The following is a 17,703-nucleotide window of genomic DNA, read 5'->3' as shown; positions in this document are numbered from 1 at the left end:
GGCCAATGGACCTCGTTGGCCGCTTCACCGCGTGATAAATGCCCACGAGTTGCGTGCCGACCAAACCCGCAATAGCCCCTTCTCTCAGTGTAGCAGAGCATGTAGAATGGGGTGGGGGTGGGTGGGTGGGTGGGTGGGAGGAAGGGGAAGGGTAGGAGATGGCCAGCCAGGGCAACTACCATCCCTTGATGAAACCCAGGGCGCACGCAGAACCTTTCCATTGACTTGTCTTTCACCCGATAGGCCAATTCGCCTGTAACGCGCTGCACAAACACACGGAAGGAGATGGGCGGGGGGGGGGGGAAGGGAGGGAGGGAGGGAGCTGGCCTCAGTGTGTCAGAATCGAGGCACCCTTGTCGCGCTGAGAGGCACGTCCAAAAAATGCAAAGTCGAATCCACCCAACTATGCTGGAAATCCTCTCTTGAGAATTTATTCGTGTCATTCCCCTTCGTTGTGAGGCGCTCACTCCCCCCTTGCCCCCTGCCCCCCCTCCCCCTCTCCAAATCACAGTGCGATGACCGTTGTGCATACACCAAAAAAAAAACAGAGAGAAGAGGTGCGCCACAAAACCGGCGGCCCCCCGCTTGTCTGCGCAGAGATTCTTATCTGTGTTCGCCGTACCCACCCACACACACACACACACACACACACACATGAAGAGAGAAAAAAAGTGATCATTAACCCCCTCCTCCGCAGATCGACTCGGCAAGACGAGGAGCAACACAGACACAACAGAGTCCAGGTGCACAGCCACCCTCGTGCCACCTCTGCTTTTCGCGTGTGAGCGTCAGGATATCCTACATACCTGCTCCCCCCCCTTCTCCTCCTCCCTCCTCCTCTCCCCTTACAGCGCGGCGCCATAGGGCTCCAGAATGATTTTAGAAAGACATGACCGCCGCGGCGTACGCCTCCTCCCACGGTTGTACGTCGAGTATCGATGTGGCTGTTTCCCTGCCTGCTACAACACCACCTTTGTCGCTTGGCGCATACCGCGACTTGGTGGAATAATTAGTGGGCTTATCCGCGTGTGCGCAAGTATCGCTGCTTCTTGGTGGCCACAAGGGCATAGATGACGAAGCACTTCCCGCTTCGATATCCAGAGGGTCGCTGGGGAATGGGAGCGCAGGTTGTGAAGCTGCCTGAAGTAGGAACGCCTCCACCTCCTCTAGACGAGAAGTCTGTACCATCGCTGGTGGAGCTGGCGCTGGAGAGGCAACCGAGGGTAGATACGCCAATGACGAAGAGAGACCAGCGCATGTGCCGCCCGATGCTGTGCGCACCTCTCCATCGGCGAGTAAGAGGGCTTCAGCGATGCCCTTTTCTGCGGTTACGTGTGCGGTGCTACTTGCTTTCACCTCCTCCCCGCATTGCACCGCCCTCACAACTGTTGTGGCGAGCGCCGTCTTCGCGCAGGCGTCACCGTAGATGCACGTGGTGGCGCGCAAGGATGCCGGGGTCTCTGTGCCGCAGGTGGTGCAGGCGGCCAAGTGAGAGGACAGCGTCACTTCACCACACTCAGCACATGTCCATGGCGAGTAGCAGAGCCGTGCCTCCACGCCATCCGTTGCCCTTCGACCTCCACAGCCGACCGTGCGGCACCGCGTTTCCCAGCCAGGATGATGCATTTTACAAGTCCCACAGCGCCAAACACACACCTCGGCCGCGGGAACACCCGGTGCTAGAGAAGCGCATCGCCGGCACGCCAGCTCGCTGTTGTGCGGCTCTCCACACTCACTACACGCCCATAACCGTCCGCGCTCCCAAATGGTCGCCGGTATGCGACGCGTACCACACGTCGTGCAGCGATCGTCCTCACAGGGTTTGTAGAGTGGCACCTGCACACGCGATGACGAGACATCCACCAAATGCGCAGGGGTGTTTAACTGGCCATTCACCGCGTCGCGTACCGGATGTGTTGTGCCGCAGCGGTGGCAGAGCCAAGGACAGTCTGCCTCAGTGGGAAGCAGCGCCGCCACCGCCTCCACAGCGGTGCACGCGCAGTGCGGGCACTGGACGGCTGTGGAGGACACACGGCCTTGACAAGCAGGGCAGTGGACGAGACGGTGTTGTTGCACGGCAGCAAGCACGCGAGGAAGCGGATGGTGGCATCGCTTGCACACATCCCCGCTCCCGGTCATTGCAGCAGTTCCCGTAACAGGCTGCGCGTGGTTGCAGTGAGTACACGTCACTGTGGGCCGTTGTGCAGCCTGTGAGCATGCATGACAATACGCGTGCAGGGGCGAGTTGCAGGCACCACACCCGCACGTCCAGGTGAAGAAAGCAGTGTAGTAGCCGGGATCTGGGCTCCCACAGCTGGTGCAGGAAGTCGTTCTGCACCCTGTCGCTTCCACGCACCTCGTGGCGGCGGAGGCATCGTCTGGTAGGTGAGGGCCTGCGGAGATGGCATGGCAGTCGGAGCAGACGTAGACGGTGGCTTCGGGTTCCACTACCCTAGGCGACGCGTAACCCTCATGGGGGCCGTTGAGTCCAGCGTCAACGCCTCCATCCAGAGCCGAAGGCATATTTCGAGCTGATGAAGGCGCAACAGGCACGCCGCCATCACCTACCACCGCACCGCTACACGAGCGTGCATCGGCCATGCTAGGTCTCTGGACCGCTGTGGCAAGTTGACCTGCCAGGGGATGGGCCTCTCCGCAGCACAGACAATAAGGCACGCACACGCCGCTGCTGGCGACGGTATGGCAGGACGGACACTCCCAACTTAGCGGGGTCAGAGTACGCAGCACGCAAGCCGCACACGCCACGCCCAAGGTGTCCATTGAGCGCGCGACGACGCTCGTGGTGGGGCAGTGGCGTTTATTTTCGAATCCGCACCCGCAGCACCACGACATTGTCTTCGTGAGTGCCTCTGTGTGGTGAGCCTCAGTGCAATGGCTGTCCGCCCCCGCACGAGGAGGCGAGAGACGATCGAGGAGAGCGCGGGCTTCACTGTTTTTGCTATCGGCACTACACGGAGGCCGCGACGCCGACAACGCGTGGCGCTGCTCTTGTAGCCACCGCAGCTGCCACAGCGTCGAGACACTCTCCCCATGGAGGCCCAGCGGCCTTCCTACCTCCGTGGCCCAGGCGTGCAGGCGACCCCAGAGGCGTTGGGCAGTCCCAAGGGTTTTTGACTGGCTCGCCAGTGGGATGACGCACTCGCTGAAGAGACGGTGACCGACGGTGACGAGGCCGTAGCGGGCCGCTTCCCCGGCCGCTGCGGAGCGACGCAGTGCGGCCCAGACCTCACGTGGGGCCTTTTTTGGTGGGTGAGAGAGAAGACGCAGTCGTTGCAGGAGCGCTCCGGTGTCGTCACCTGCACCCGCGCACCGTAAGGTCACCTCGTCATCTCCCTCCCGGCGACTAGTCGTTGGCTTGTGCGAACGCATGGTCGCCGGGATGACGGCAGTGACGGCCACGGAGAGCAGGTACACGCCTAACAAGCCATCTGTTGGGCCGTACTGCAGCTGAGCTGCCTTGTTTCGCATGCTATCCCGAGCCGCCTCGACAAGGCAGGAGATGAAGACGCCGACGTTTTGCGACGTCAAAGGGGCGAGGAGTTGGTGCTCACCTTTGCGGCCGGGCACTGAGGTCGCATCGTTCATGTTTGCCAGCGTCTCCACCATGCACCGCAGCGCGTCGGTGAGGCGCTGGGCTTCAGCGTTGTCGTTGCTGACCCACATGCAAACGTTCATGACAATGGATGCAATCTGCCGCCACGGCTCCCAGACCGATCCTGCGGCAATGTTTTTGCGTGGTATTGATGATCCACACTGGGCCTCCAGACACCGCTGAAGAAGATGCACACGAGGTAGCAGGAACCGCAGGTGCTGCAACGTGACAGCCCACTGCTCACCTGCGTCGCGCAATCCGCTGTGACGGCGGCCAGGCAGTGTTGCATAGTAAGCGGCGAGATCCACATCCATCAAGAGCGCTGTTGTAGTGATTCGCCGCTGCTGCTGCTGCTGCTGCTGCATGTGTGTAACGGGCTGCTTTGCCTCTGACGCACCGACGTCATTGGCCTTGGCCGCAAGGGAAGAGAAGAGTCGCAGAGATGTTTCCTCTTCGTTGATACACAAGGCATAGAGCTCGGCGAAGAGCATGGCGGAGTTGCGGTGCGGGCGATACAAACCTCGGAACTTGCGAAGCAAAATGGGGGGTGTCAGCGTGTGCACCACCACCTGGATGGCGCCATCATCACGCCCCTGCTGCAGCTGCCCCTCCTCAGAGAACACCATATCGTTCTCACAACCCCCACTCGTACTGGGAAGTCGACCGTGACGCCGAACATCTGCGTAGAAGCGCTCGAGCAAGCGCATCAGCTGCGGGTGGGCGCAGTCGCGCAGCTGCTCCGGCGTGCCTACCCACACCGCGTGCGACCGCAGGGCAAAAAAAAGGTCGTGCCATACCCTGAGCAGATCCGTGAGCGTTACTGGGAGTGTACTAGCCATAATTGAATGCACAACAGAGGCAGCAATGGCCGTCCATTGTGCCGGCGCAGCGGTGCCTATGTCCGTGACTGTGTACGCCGGTTTCGGCACTTCGGCAGGCGGAGCTCGTAGGACTGTTGGCCGTCGGCTCATCTCCAGCGCGACCAGCGACATATTCGTGTACACATCCGCCTCCACGTTCAGCTTATTCGCTGTGCTGTTGCTTCGATCGACCTCGCTAGGGCGACCTGTGCCGCTCAGCTGCGCTGCCTCCGATTGTGTCAAGGAAGCTGTAGGGCTCCACAGCCACGGCATCAGCGAACGGTACGTGAAGGCTGGCAAGTAGCGGATGGCACCGGCGCGGTCTTCGCCGGAAAGCGCGCCGCGCCCATGCAAACGAGCCAACACCTGGAGCCAGAGGGGGCTGTTCAGGTGGTTGAAGATGGCGTGAGTTGGTGGCAGGCTCGACACCTCTCTGCCGCTGTGTAGAGGTCGCCTCCGTAGATAGTGAAGCTGCAAGCCTGCCGCTGGTGAAGGCGTGAGAGAAAGAGAGGAGGTGAGTTGTTGCCCCACTGGACCGGCGCCTGCCTCGGCAGGCGGGGGTGTCGTGAAGAGCGCATCCGTAAACTCCGCCTCCGTGTAGCGTACAAAGTCGTTTCCCTCACCAGGGCTGTTTGATGAGAGCAGCGCTAAGGTGGCCGAGGCCGGTGGACGCCGCCGGCCTCGATGGTGGCGACAGCACAGCACACTGCGATGCACCAGCGGCTTTCGCAAGTACATGGTGGCGGAAGAAAAAACAGCAAAAACGCAGAGGAAAGGGGACGACGTCGCGAAGTTTGGGCGCTTCGTTGATTTTTGCCTTTCCGCCCTGCACCCGCCGTCCGTCTCACTCTGCCTTGTGATTTGTCCCTACTTGGACGCACCTGCCGCTGCTGCTGAAGGCCTCACCTCTCCTCCACTCGGATGCGTATGTGGTGGTGGTGGAGGTGGAGGCGGAGGAGGCGGGGGGTAAGGGTGTAGAGAAGCGGTGGTGGAAGGACGCAACGGCCCTGTTCCCCAGTCTATTATTTAGGCTTATATGCGCAAGAGAGTGTGTGCGTGCCTACTCATATGTGCACCTGAATGTCCGCCAGACACACACACACTCACTGAAGCGAATATGTGTATCTATATATGTGTATCTATGTGTGTGTGTGTGAATAATGTATATGAGCCAAGAGAGATCCAGAGGGAGATGAAGGCAGGGGTAAGGGAGATGATGGAAAAGGAGAAAATGGGCGGGAGGAGGAGGGGACCCGAGGTGCTCGACGATGGGGGTGCTCGATAAAGCACGCTCTGGCCCCCATCCGAGGAAAAAAAAAACAGTACGCATACGCACACACGGAGTAACAAAGACATGCGAGAGGAGAGCCACAAAACGCGCTCACGTGGCAGAGTGCCTTTGAAGACGCGCAGAGAGGATGGGAGGTTCAATGAGCGAGTGAGTGTTTTAAGCAACGCGCCACGACAACCTCTACACAACTGAGTCCCCCCCTCCCCCTCCCCCTTGTGGACACCCACCGTGTCTTCAGCGGTTTTACAGCAGTTTGTGGGCCCCCTTTTATTCCCTTCGTTGGAGGAGGGGAAAGGAAGGGGGGGGGACCGGAAGGGTAGGGAGGGAGGGAAGTCACACGCAGAACGGACACATCTGCGAACACGGCGCATATTTCACATTTGTCGTCGTCTTTTCAGTGTTCAGCTTTTTTTTTTTGGGGGGGGGTTATCTTTTTTTTAATCTGCCCTCCCCTCCTTCCCCCTCCCCTCCCCTCTGTTTTTCTCCCCAGCTTACAGGTGAGAGGGAAAAAAGGAGGCCACATGTACAGGCATAACACGCAGGCTACATAAAGGACGGGGTGGGAGGGGGCGGGGAGGACATTGTTAAACGCGTAATTCAAAACTAACAACGACCCGAGGGCAGAGCCGTGCGTGTGTGTGTGTGTGGTGTCTCTTCCGTGTCACAACCGGAGGCACCACACACACGCACACACACACACATACAGAAACAGGGGGACTAACGACATACATGTCAGCTGACACCGCAGAGCTACCGGGCTCGCTGGGAAGAGCAAGAGGACCGGGGTATAGTGAGGTGGGGTGGGAGGGGTACACATCGGTCCAAATGGTGTTCACCTACGACCAATCATCGTCTAGCCCCCACCACCCCCCACCCCCTCCCACTCCTCTTGTCCCTACCACGGGAACATGCCACAAACACGCACTGCCACCGGATCCGGGGCCATCAGTACAGTAGCAACAACGACAGAACGACCGAGGGAGACCGACATCACTGGTCAGTAGTCCTGAATGCCTTTACGCTGACCATAGCGGTTGGACATACCGACGCCCTTGTGCTTCAGCTCTCGACGCTGCTGACGCTTCGATTTGGGCTTCGCCTTCATCGCTGGCCGCACCGGCCCGCCGGACGGCGTAACCAACTCCAGCACACCATCGTCGTCATCGATGCGCAGCTCCACCTCGCCTTGGCGATTCATGAAAGTGTACATGTCCGGCTCCAGTTGGTGATTGGTGCGCTTCTTGTGACGCCGCTCCACCTTCTTCAGCGCCTCCATGCGTGCCTCGTTGGCCTCCATGTTGAAAAGCTCATAGCGTGTGAAGGTGTTGCGCAGGGCGTGCGGGCGAGCGTAGAACATGGGCGGCGCCGCCTCCTTGAGATCCATGTCGACGGAGTAGTTGTCGCCGTCCCCTAATTCACTCAGCGCCCGGGCGTCGTCGGCAGAGTCAAGGTCGGCCCACGCCTCTTCCTCCTCACTGTTCAACTCTTGCGCCACGTCCTCGTCATCCTCCCACTCATCGCCATCATCTACAACCGCCCCTCGGTCGTGGGCAGTCGGCGCGGGCAAGGCGGAGGCGTGCTGCTCCATATATCTGTCAAGTGACAGCGCAGCCGAGTCGGGACGGTAAGTAGGGGGTGGCTCGGCGTACACAAAGTACCCGTCCACGTACAGCTTCAGGAGCTCCTTGCCCGCACGTGCTCTGTTAGGACGGTCGTGCGAAGCCATGTAGCCGCGCCGACGGGCCAACGCGTTCAGCAGTCGCTCGGCAAGTGAGTCACTCCCATCGATGTCGTCCTCAACCAGCAGCGATACATTGAGCTCCTTCTCCAACAGCGGGCGAGGTAGGCGGCGGCAGATGGTGGCCGTCGCCTCCAGCGTGTCGGTGGCCGTGTCGACGGGCAGGATCCCGTCACACACCATCTGCGCCTTGGTGGTGGCAAAGGAGGGAAAGACAAGCCCAGGGCAATCGCACAGCGCCACGCGGCGTTCGTTAGGGATCGTGAGTGTTTGAAAGTGTTTTGTCTTGCCTGGTGTGGCGCTCACCACGACTTTCTTGCATCCAATGATGGCGTTAATGGTGGACGACTTGCCCACGTTCGGGTAGCCGACAAGACCGACCATAAGCGGCGTGCTCACGTCCGTCACACCCGCCTCTTCGCGAAGAAGGGCGAACTGGTCCAGCAACTGCACCGGGTCGAGCACGGTCCACGGCTCACACTTCACAACGGCCGCCGCAGCCTCGGATGTGCGCAAGTTACGCGCCAGCTCCTCCTCGGTGAGGGGTTTCTCCACCTTCACCTTCGGCGCATGGGCCTGCTCCTTAAGGGCCTGGCGCTTCGCTGCGAGTTCGTACGGATTCGCAACCTCGACTGGGGCCCGCAGCGCTTTCTTCTTGTGTCGCGTTTTTTCTTTTTTGTGCTTCATGACCGTGTCCAGCGCCACCTTCTCCTGCTCCGCCGTGAGTGCCACATCGCCTGCGTCGAGCGGAGCATCGTCCTCCTGCGACTGTTCTTCCTCGTCTTCCTCGCCGCCGTCGCCAGTCGGGGCGGATGAGGAGGCGGCAGTGGCGGCGGTGTCGTCAGCAGCGAGTGGTTGCAGGGGCTTCGCAGAGAAGAAGAAGAACTCGTCACCGCGCTGCTGGAAATAGGCGGCCCAGGCACGTCGCTGCGCCTCCGTGAGGAGGTCTGCTTTATTAAGCAACAGCACAACTTTCTTGGGATTTCCTTTGCTATTCGTAGTGCCTTTCACGTATTTTTCGAAGTCGGTGCAGCGAAACATGAGCGGGTTTCGTGCGTCCACGATGACAGTGACGATGTCCGCACGCTCCGTGACGCGCCAGAGTTGCCGCCACACCTCGAGGTTGCGCTCGTAGGGCGTCAGGAGCACCCTGTGCTCCTCCTCCATCTGTGCAAGGGAGCGGCGCCAGTCGACGAAGGCTTTTTTCTCCGCCGCCTGCAAGTCCTCCGCAGACATCGTGAAGTCCCACTCCGGCCTCTTGGGAATCGTCAACAGCTCGCTCAGCTCCAACCAGTCCACGTGGGCCTCGTCCGTCGCCATAGGCTGCGGGACGACCCTGTCCTGCCGCACAACGTGCGCGCGGCCCCCAATAACGACACGCACGTCGCGTTCAGCAAAGTAACCCTCCTCGCGAGCATCAGCGATGGACAAGAAGTTTTCGAGGTCGTTCGTCTCCCAGATGGACTTCAGCTGCGTTTTTGTGCGGCCGACCTCCTGCTGGTGCAGCTCCGCATCCAGAGCGGCATTCCGCTCGTTCTCCAAGGCGTCGCGGTAGTTACGCCGCCCCTGCCTCTCTGTCGCCCGCTTCGAGCGTTGAAGGGCCCTGCCGAGTGACGAGCTCATCACTGTTAATGGTTGATTAACTAATGCCCACCGTGTCGGTTAACCAAACCGAAGTGTGTGTGTGTGTGTGTGTGTGTAGGTGGGTGTGTGGGTGTGGGTGGGAAGACGGAGTAACACCACGGACACACCAGTGAATGGATGCTTGCGAACAGCTGAGACGATCTGCGTGTATAGATGACAGGGGGCCTGTGTGAAGCGTGAGTTGATGTCAATCCAAAAAGATATCCGGCCCTTGCGCTGGGGTGGAGGGAAAGCACTACTTTTTTTTTTGAAGAGGAGGAGGAGGAAAAAGGGAGGGGTCGACGCGCAAATTGTGCGCGTGCAAACGCGGCCTTGCGTATATCCACGTCCGTGTGGGTGATACGGAAGGATGGAGAGACGGGGAGGAGGCATGTGCGGAGAGGTGATGAGGTCCGAAGATGACCGCCGCACGGGGTGTGCGTTTTTCGTCATGGATCGTGCTGTGTCTTTTATTGCAGAGCCTCACCGGAGGGGGCTCGGAGAAGAGTGCGACCGTAGGAGCAGTGCACCTCAAGATAATGAGGCAATAACCCACACGTTTGGTCATCGCCTCGCCTGCCAGATTGCCGAGGTTGAGAGCTGAGCAGACGCACCGCAGCTTTTGTTTTCAAGACCACGTACGACAACGAATGTAGGGCACGCGCGCTACAAAGAGGTACGTGGAGGAGCATATCTTTGACGTTGTCCGCAGCTTGCCTGTGTGCACAGCCCCTCTATTGCACGTTGCGTTCTTCCCTCTCTCTCCTCCGTGTTCTTCGTCCGACAGATTCTGCGTTTGTTTTGTGGGTGCGATGCGCATCCATGAATTACTCCTTCGCACCTCACCACTGACCGAAAAAGAAAAGCCACGCGCCGTCACTCGATGGAGAAGCCCGTCAATTTCGTAGCCGCTCACCACAGCGGGGGAAGGAGGAGTGGGGGCAGAGGGTCGGGGGGGAGGGTCTGAGCTCCTGTCGGTTGAGTTTCAATGACCTCAGCACAACGCACGCCGCCCCTCCAGCACCCCCTCCCCCCCAAAAAAAAACAGACACACACACACACACACAAATACACACGGACAAACCTCTTCAGCACAAGAGAAAATCAGATAAGTACAGGTACCTCCCTCGGACCCCCCCCCTCTCAGTACTGCGGCTCGTAAACACCGCCGCCCTCTTGACGCGGCCGCTTCGGTGGCTGCCGAAACCCGCTACCAGCACCGTCGCCGGTGTTCTGCATGGGCATGTTGGGTCCCATCATATGTGGCATTCCGCCACCAGCCTGGAAAGGGGGCATGAGATAGTTAACACGCTCTGGACCCTGTGGCGGTGCGCCGCCACCTTCCATGGCCTGGTGAGGAGGGGGCGCGTAGTAGTTGTTGAAGCCAGGCTGGTGATCGCCGTAGCCCTGTGGCATCGAAGGGGGAGCGGAGCCGCCGCCGCCAGGCAGTCCACCTGGTGGCAGCTGCTGAGGCATCTGATGCTGGGACGGCGGCGCTTGCTGTGGTTGAGCTTGCAGAGGTTCCCCTCCACCAGACTGCCGCAGTTCACCGACCCCGTGGGCAAAATTACACTGATCGCCTCGATTGCAGTGTCCCTCAGCAAACGTCTTGCACAAACGCGTTTTGTAATTGGCGTTGTGAGGCCGCTCAAAACCGCCGCCGCCGCCGTGTGGGTGGAACTCACGAGGCGGGTAGGGCCGCCCGAAGCCGCCACCACGTCCCGGACCCTCCTGCCCGCCATACGGACCTTGGCCTCCAACGTACGGACCACCACCAACACCGCCGTAACCCTCCATCATGCCACCTACCATCATCATGGGGAGCTCATCATGGGCGGCATAGCTGCCGGCTGCCGCCTCCTCCGCCGGTGCACCGGCGGCAGGACGACCCGCTAGCTCCAATTTCTGGAGCATTGTCGTAGCCTTGGCCAACACCGACTCCTCGCCGTTCTCCTGCATAGCGCAGTACAAGCGCCAGCTTTGCTCATTGAAGCCGTAGTTGAAGTAGTCGTTCAGCTTCGCGCCAGGCTCTGCCCAAGGCCGCCTCGCTATCAACGCGATATCGTACCCGAACGTGGCACTGCTGAGCTGCGGGCCGTGCGCATGCTGCGCGCAGAGCGGCACGAGCCCCTTGGCGCGTACCATGGTCTCAGCCTCTGTTTCCTGGGCCTGCTCAATAGGCCGTGCACCCGGCACATCCTCCACCCGATCCGCTTCGACATCGTCTATGACGAAGAGATCATCTCCACCGGTTGCCATGGCGGGGTACTTCTCCTGCGCCGAATGTTCGTGTATGGATGCTTTTAAAATGTGTGCGTGTGTGTGTGTGTGTGCCCAGAATCACCTCACCAGATACCCGCGCACGAGGGTATGATTGTATCCGGGGACGTTACAGACAAACTAAAGGGGGTAGAGGAGTACGGCGAGTGTTGGAAGCGGATGTGTACGTGATGAAAGATATATATATATATATATATGGAAACCCATATTACGGGGAGGGGGGAGAGAGACACGAAAAACAAGACATCGATCTCAAAGCGGTGATAAATAATAAAGGGTCGCGGAGGACTGAGCACGGAACAAGGAAGAGGCGGACTCTGCAGAACCGCGAAGGCTGGGTGAGACCATGCAAGTGCACACAACCGATGGAGCTTGATAATCCGTGGAGGTGCATATGTGAACATCATCGTCCCATGGCTCACCGGTGCAACCATTGTCCCACCTCCGGCAGAACAACTCGGCTCCTGACTCCGCTCATAGTCGGCGAGGTCGTCGTACCTCATCCATCCTCCCCCACCCCCTCATGCGTTTTGACTGTCGCCGCTTCTTTTCTCGGACGGTCACCGGACTCGATCCGGGCCGCCTTGGGGGTAAAGTGTGTGTGTGTATATGTGCGTGTGGATGCGGCGGCTGATGCTGACAATGTCGACAATGTTGTTGTTGATGTTCGTTTCATATGTTTGGGTATACGCGCAAAGCGCGGGTGGGGTCTCGCATGTGAGTAATGATTTTGACTTTCACTCAATAAAAATAAATGCATCCCCTCATCCCCCTGCATGACCCCAATATTGGAAGTGCACATACACACACACACACACACAATCCTCCCCCCCGAAAAAAAAACACTAACATGCCCTTATAGGCCTATTATAGATAGGCTCTCGTAACGAAGCGTGGGGGGGGGGGGCAAGGGAACAGAGAGAGAGACACACACACACACACACGCACGCACACACGAGTGTTGCAGTCAGACAAGGAAAAAAGAAAGGCAGAGACGTGCGCATTCACGCTAATATGCGTGCTGTGTGGACAGGTGCGTCCGCAGGGGGGGGGGGGCTGCTGCGTGCATGTGAGAGTACTCTCAGAGAGGCCAGACATAAAGATGCTCACACACTCTCCTCCCTCCTCCTCGACCTCAAAGGCATTCACAGGACTATCGCAGATCCACCAACATGCGTTCGGGATTCTCTAGTAGTTCCTTGTACGTGTTCGCAAATCGGACCATGCTCGCACCGTCAATCACACGATGGTCGGCTGTGAAGGAAATGCAGACAATATTCGCAGCGTACACATTGCCGTTCGCGTCAAAGCGCGGCAGGCTCTGTAGGCGGCCAATGGCCCCGATTGCAACCTGAGGTGGAAGCAGTACTGGCTTTGTTGTCGTTGCTCCGATCGCACCGATGTTGCTCAGCGTGAACGTGCCGCCCGCCATGTCCTGCGTCGTCAATTTGTTATGCTTACCGCGTTCGATGAGGGTCTGCATGTCCATGGCGATGTCGAGGATAGACTTGAGCTCTACATGCGTCACAACCGGAACGATAAGCCCGTTCGGGGTGTCCATGGCAAAACCAATGTTGTGAGCTGCCTTGCACACCAGTGCTGAGCAGTCCGCCGGGCAGTGGGCGTTGATATCTGGATGCTGCTGTAGCGCGATGGATGCCGCCTTCAGAAAGAAAGGCATGAAGGACAGTTGCGCCTTGCCGTGGCTGCGTGCCTTGACCACGTCCTTCAGCAACCCGCGCACTGCCATGAGTCGGCTGAGCTCGTATTCTTCGCTGAATGTGAAGGTCGGAATAGACGCCGCCTGATTCATTGTCTTGACCATGCCGCTGCGCACCCCGGTGATGGGCACGACGGTGTCACCCGCCTCCGTCGCCAGTCCAGACACAAAGGTGCCAGCTGAGGCAGTAGCAGCGGCCGGCGCCGCCCGTGAGTATGACGGAGGCACTGCTTCGGACGTGCCCGCTGCCATAAATTGAAGTACGTCCCCTTTTGTTACTCGTCCTCCCTTCCCGGTGGGTGGCACACGAGCGAGGTCCACCTTGTTTTCTCGGGCCAGGTACCGCGTGGCTGGAGTCGCAAGCACCTTACCCGACAAGACGTCTGATGAGGGCTGTGATGGTGAGGAAGCCCTCTGCGTAGAAGAAGTGGTCTTGGATGAAGGCGATGACACGCTATGGAGCGAGGGGGCTACCTGGGCCGCGCCGTTGAGGTCCTCTTGCACAATGTCCAGCATCACCGAACCCACCTTGGCGGTTGCACCAGGTTGGAGGTACACCGCCTTCACAACGCCGGCGTAGCGAGACGTGATGTCGACTGTGGCCTTGTCGCTTTGCACCTCGCAAATTGGATCGAACTCCTCAATAAGGTCGCCGGGCTTTACGTGGACGTTCAGAACATGTACCTCTGTGATCCCCTCACCGATGTCGGCCAGCTTGTACGGGATAAGAGAACCACGTAGCGCGCACGTGGTGGCAAAGAAACACCGCTGCGACGATGTGTAGTCCCAGCCATGACGATGGGCAACAGTGGCAACACCGGCAGCCGCCCCGATGCGGCGGTGGACCCAGCGACTAGCGGCGAGCATGGCTTTAGTGGATAATGACCGACTTTCTCTTGGCGTCTGCACGTCGCAGGAAATAAATAAAAGGAAGGCGTGTGGGTCGAAGAATTTGGAGGAATGGGTGGGGGAAGCGGTGAATCGGTGGACTACGAGGAGGGGAGCGGAGTGGAAGACATCCGCAGTAATCAGCGACCAGCTAAATCACAGGGGAGGGAGAGGGGAGAGGGGGCAAAAATGATGAGGAAACCCAGAAACGAAAGCAACGTGTCGCGGTGTGGTCTGTGCGGGTCTGCGTATAGAAAAACGCGATCCGGGGGACTTTAGGGTGCGCCTGCGCAGCCAACACAATGACCGACGAAGAAGGAACAAGTAGAAGCGAAGAGGAAAAGATGCTGAACACCACTGAGAGGGCGTCGTGCTATCTTGTGTGGGGGGAAGTAGGATCTGCAGAAACAAAAAACTCACTTACTGAGCCGTATGTACGTCAAAAAAAAAACACCACGTTTCGTAAGTTGTCTAACCTTCTGCTGTATCCTGTATATTGACGTTGATGTGCAGGGGCTTGAGTGTGTCTGTCTGTGTGTGTGTGTGGCGTAGCGAATCGATAGGAGCGAGGAGTCTGGTGGGAGGGCAGGCGAGCAGAGGCCTCTGAGGCAATGCTGCGCGACCGCAGAAAGCAAACAAAAAGCGCGGAGGTGGGGAAGAGCGGAGGGCGCGGACAGGGTCGAGTAATATTAATGGGCGATAAAGATGCACCGTCGTGTGTGTGCGTCAGGGAGAGGAGGAGAGGAGAGGAGAGAGAGCACTCTCCCGATTCGTCGGACACGGCACCTCGGTCAAACGGAGAGGTACAATTGTTGGAACAGCTTGTCGTCATTCTGTCTTCCTCCTCCTCCCGTTGTCAGCCGGCGTGAGCGCGTGTGTGGGCGGGACGTACGGATGGGGGGGGGGCACAATACCTTCCCCCACCCCCACTCCCACACACGCACAAAAAAACCAAAGAAAATACATCCAACCACCACTATAATTCTTTTCGTTATTCGCTTAGTCTGTCGAAGACCACCGTTCTCTCGCCACCTTCCGCGCTGGCCCGTCTCTCCTGCGACTTCCTTCCCTGGAGATCAAAGCAGGCGCTGGGCGTTGGGGGGGAGGGGGAGGGGGGCTATGAAGCAGCGTCTATTTCTGTGTCTACAAAGGATATAAATATATGTTTCTGTGTCTATGGATGTGAACCTCCTCTCTCTCTCACCCCCCCTCCCCCCCGCCAATATAGACGCCTTCATTTTTGTATGACGCCAGAAAACAAAAATGTACATGATAATAAAGCATAAGAAATGCGGTGGGGGAGGGGGGGCTGGGCTGGGCTGGGCTCTCCACAAGGGGGACACCACTGGGGCAGCAAAACCGCTTCTACACCTCTTCCCCTCTCCCCTTTTTCATCTCCTGTTTACTCGTCGAAACTATTTTTGTGCGGACCTGATGCGGCTGCGCAGACGCAGCAGTGCCAGCTTTAGCTGCTCCGCTGTCATCACTGGCATTGAGTAGCACGACGATCCCCCGATGCTGGAACTGTCTTTGGAAGAGGAGGACGCGTCGATACCGCTGGTGCCGCTGCTTTCCTCAGAAGATGCAGAAGATGAGCCGCTCGCCAGATCGGTCGCCTCACTGGTGGCAGCAATGGAGGTAGAGAGAGGGGTCGACGGCGTGAAGCTGCGATTATGGCGGTGGTGACCGGGTGTCCGCTCCTTCCTTGAGGATGACTCAGAAAGCGAGGTGGATGTACTTGGATGACCTGAGGGGGTCCACCTCCCCCCCAGTGCTGCCAGTGGCTGCTTTTGGTGGGTTACTATCGCATCTGGTGCACTTCTGCCAGTGGGTTCGTCACCAAGATCTGCCAGAGGCACCTCAGCACACGACAGTGGCACCGGGGTGAGGGGGGAGATAGCGACAACCTCCTCCGCAGCGACATCCTTCTTTGGGGACGGCGTCCGCGGTGGTGATGTGTAGTCAACTTGCACGTCGAGCTGCATGGTCGACGGCGCAGTCAACGCCTCTGCGGACGCGTGAAGAGGGGCGCGCAGCGGGTCATTTGAATCTCTTCGTGGGGGTGGCGGCGAGACACAAGCCTCTTCGCTATTGCTCAAGGGTGCATCCACAGCGGTCTTGCCTGCTGGCGCCGGCTCAGTTGTTTCGGGTGAAACACTAGTGCGGTGATCGAGGGGGAGCGTGCGCAGGGGCACAGATGGCAGCACGCGCGCTCTGGCGGAAGGCTGCACGGCTTTTGGCGCCCCGCCAGTCATGGAAGAGTGACGCGACACTGCTGGAGAAGCGCCAAACTCATCTTTCTGTGTCGGCGTCAATGTAACGGCATCAGCGGGGAGGCGGTGCGCCAGACTGTAGAGCAAATCCGTCATTTTAACAGGTCGCAAGAGCTCACTCAGCGGAGCACGGCGCGGTGGCTGCTCATCCAGTCGCACCATGACGGGTGGAGCCTCCACAAACGCTGCTCTGAACTCCTTCTCCCCCTTCAAGTACGCCTGCTGATGACGGGTGGGGCGATGCGACGGATTCTGTGGTTTAGGAGGGTGGTCTGAAGTGGTGGTGGTAGTGGTGGTGGTGGTGCCGACGGCTGTGGCAGTGCAGGCATCGCCCTTCGCCGCTGCGCCTTCCCCGCTGTCCGTTGTGGGCTTTTCCTCGAAGGGATGACGGTAATGCGTCTTGACGGCGGCTAGCCGTTCCTTCTGCGCGTAGTCCTCCTCTTGTTGCTGCAGCTCCATCGCACGTTGACGGCACAAGACAGAGGCAGCTCTCTGCGCCGCACGCTCTTGGCCGTCTTTAAGTAACTTGCTCTTTCGCTGCTGAATAGCCGCACATTCCTTTGCGTAGGCATCTGCGGAGGCGGGGACTGCCTCATCGGCAGCCGTCACATCACCTATATCAGTCTTTTCACTAGTGGCGGCACGGTGTGTCGTAGCGCCGTGTAAGGTCACATGCACGTGCGGAGCGACCTGGGACATGCGCCAACGTCGCGGTGCCGATTGTGTGGCCAGCGGTGCGTCATCAGGTGCTGCACCAGCCTTTGAAGGAGCAGCAGTACGCAGGGGCTCACGGCTTGGTTGCGGAACGGGAATACTGGCGACCGGTGCGTGCGTGGCTACTGACGGAGCCTGCATACTTCCTAGAACACTTGACAGAGAAAAGGGCGCCGGTGCTGTAGCCGCCGCCCGCGCTGCTCTCACCTTTTCCATTTCACGTACTGCGGCACGACGCAGCTCGGTCTCATGACCCAGTTTCGCTCGCTCGTGTGCCTCTACGCGGGTGTGGGCGACGGCCAGCCGGTGCCGCGCCGCCTCTAGCTGCCGCTCCGCCCGCCACGCGGCTGCCTCCTTGCATGCCTCTGCCTGCAAGTGGGCCTTGCAGCGCGCTGCAGCCTCCTGGGCCTCCCCCTGCTCAGTGGAAATGCGCACCAGGAGTCCATCAATCACTGCCACATCGCGCGTTTGCGACTCTAACCACTGCTGGCGAGCATCCTCGCGGACACAAGTCTCCTGGACGCGCTTCTGGTTCTGATAGGAGCGAGCCTGGCGAATGGAAAGCGCTGCAGCTTCCTGGCGAGCTGCGAGAAGGCGCTCCTTGCGCATAGCAGCCTCTCGCTGCTGCCGTTGTACCAACATGGACACCATGAATTATGAACACTGCTACTGGGAAGACAAGCTGGGATGAGGGGGAGGGAAG

The 17,703-nt window shown here is 59.2% G+C and overlaps 5 protein-coding genes across 5 annotated transcripts; all 5 read right to left on the bottom strand.

Annotated features, from left to right (window-relative positions):
* Positions 1–879: 879 nt before the first annotated feature.
* On the bottom strand, positions 880–5,211 carry JKF63_07350 (uncharacterized protein; the record flags this gene model as incomplete). The annotated part of the gene is made up of 1 exon (XM_067903289.1): positions 880–5,211. The coding sequence occupies one exon, from the start codon at positions 5,209–5,211 to the stop codon at positions 880–882; it is 4,332 nt and encodes a 1,443-aa protein (XP_067759599.1).
* A 1,550-nt stretch (positions 5,212–6,761) lies between these two features.
* JKF63_07349 (uncharacterized protein) lies at positions 6,762–9,125 on the bottom strand (the record flags this gene model as incomplete). The annotated part of the gene is made up of 1 exon (XM_067903288.1): positions 6,762–9,125. The coding sequence occupies one exon, from the start codon at positions 9,123–9,125 to the stop codon at positions 6,762–6,764; it is 2,364 nt and encodes a 787-aa protein (XP_067759598.1).
* Positions 9,126–10,268: 1,143 nt separating this feature from the next.
* On the bottom strand, positions 10,269–11,384 carry JKF63_07348 (uncharacterized protein; the record flags this gene model as incomplete). The annotated part of the gene is made up of 1 exon (XM_067903287.1): positions 10,269–11,384. The coding sequence occupies one exon, from the start codon at positions 11,382–11,384 to the stop codon at positions 10,269–10,271; it is 1,116 nt and encodes a 371-aa protein (XP_067759597.1).
* A 1,174-nt stretch (positions 11,385–12,558) lies between these two features.
* JKF63_07347 (uncharacterized protein) lies at positions 12,559–13,992 on the bottom strand (the record flags this gene model as incomplete). Its single annotated transcript, XM_067903286.1, has 1 exon — positions 12,559–13,992. The coding sequence occupies one exon, from the start codon at positions 13,990–13,992 to the stop codon at positions 12,559–12,561; it is 1,434 nt and encodes a 477-aa protein (XP_067759596.1).
* A 1,436-nt stretch (positions 13,993–15,428) lies between these two features.
* On the bottom strand, positions 15,429–17,651 carry JKF63_07346 (uncharacterized protein; the record flags this gene model as incomplete). The annotated part of the gene is made up of 1 exon (XM_067903285.1): positions 15,429–17,651. The coding sequence occupies one exon, from the start codon at positions 17,649–17,651 to the stop codon at positions 15,429–15,431; it is 2,223 nt and encodes a 740-aa protein (XP_067759595.1).
* Between the last annotated feature and the right edge of the window lie 52 nt (positions 17,652–17,703).

This window comes from Porcisia hertigi, chromosome 5 (assembly GCF_017918235.1).
Source record: "Porcisia hertigi strain C119 chromosome 5, whole genome shotgun sequence".
Lineage (NCBI taxonomy): Eukaryota > Euglenozoa > Kinetoplastea > Trypanosomatida > Trypanosomatidae > Porcisia > Porcisia hertigi.
Note: the sequence above shows the minus strand (reverse complement) of the source record. Positions and strands in the feature narration are given on the sequence as shown.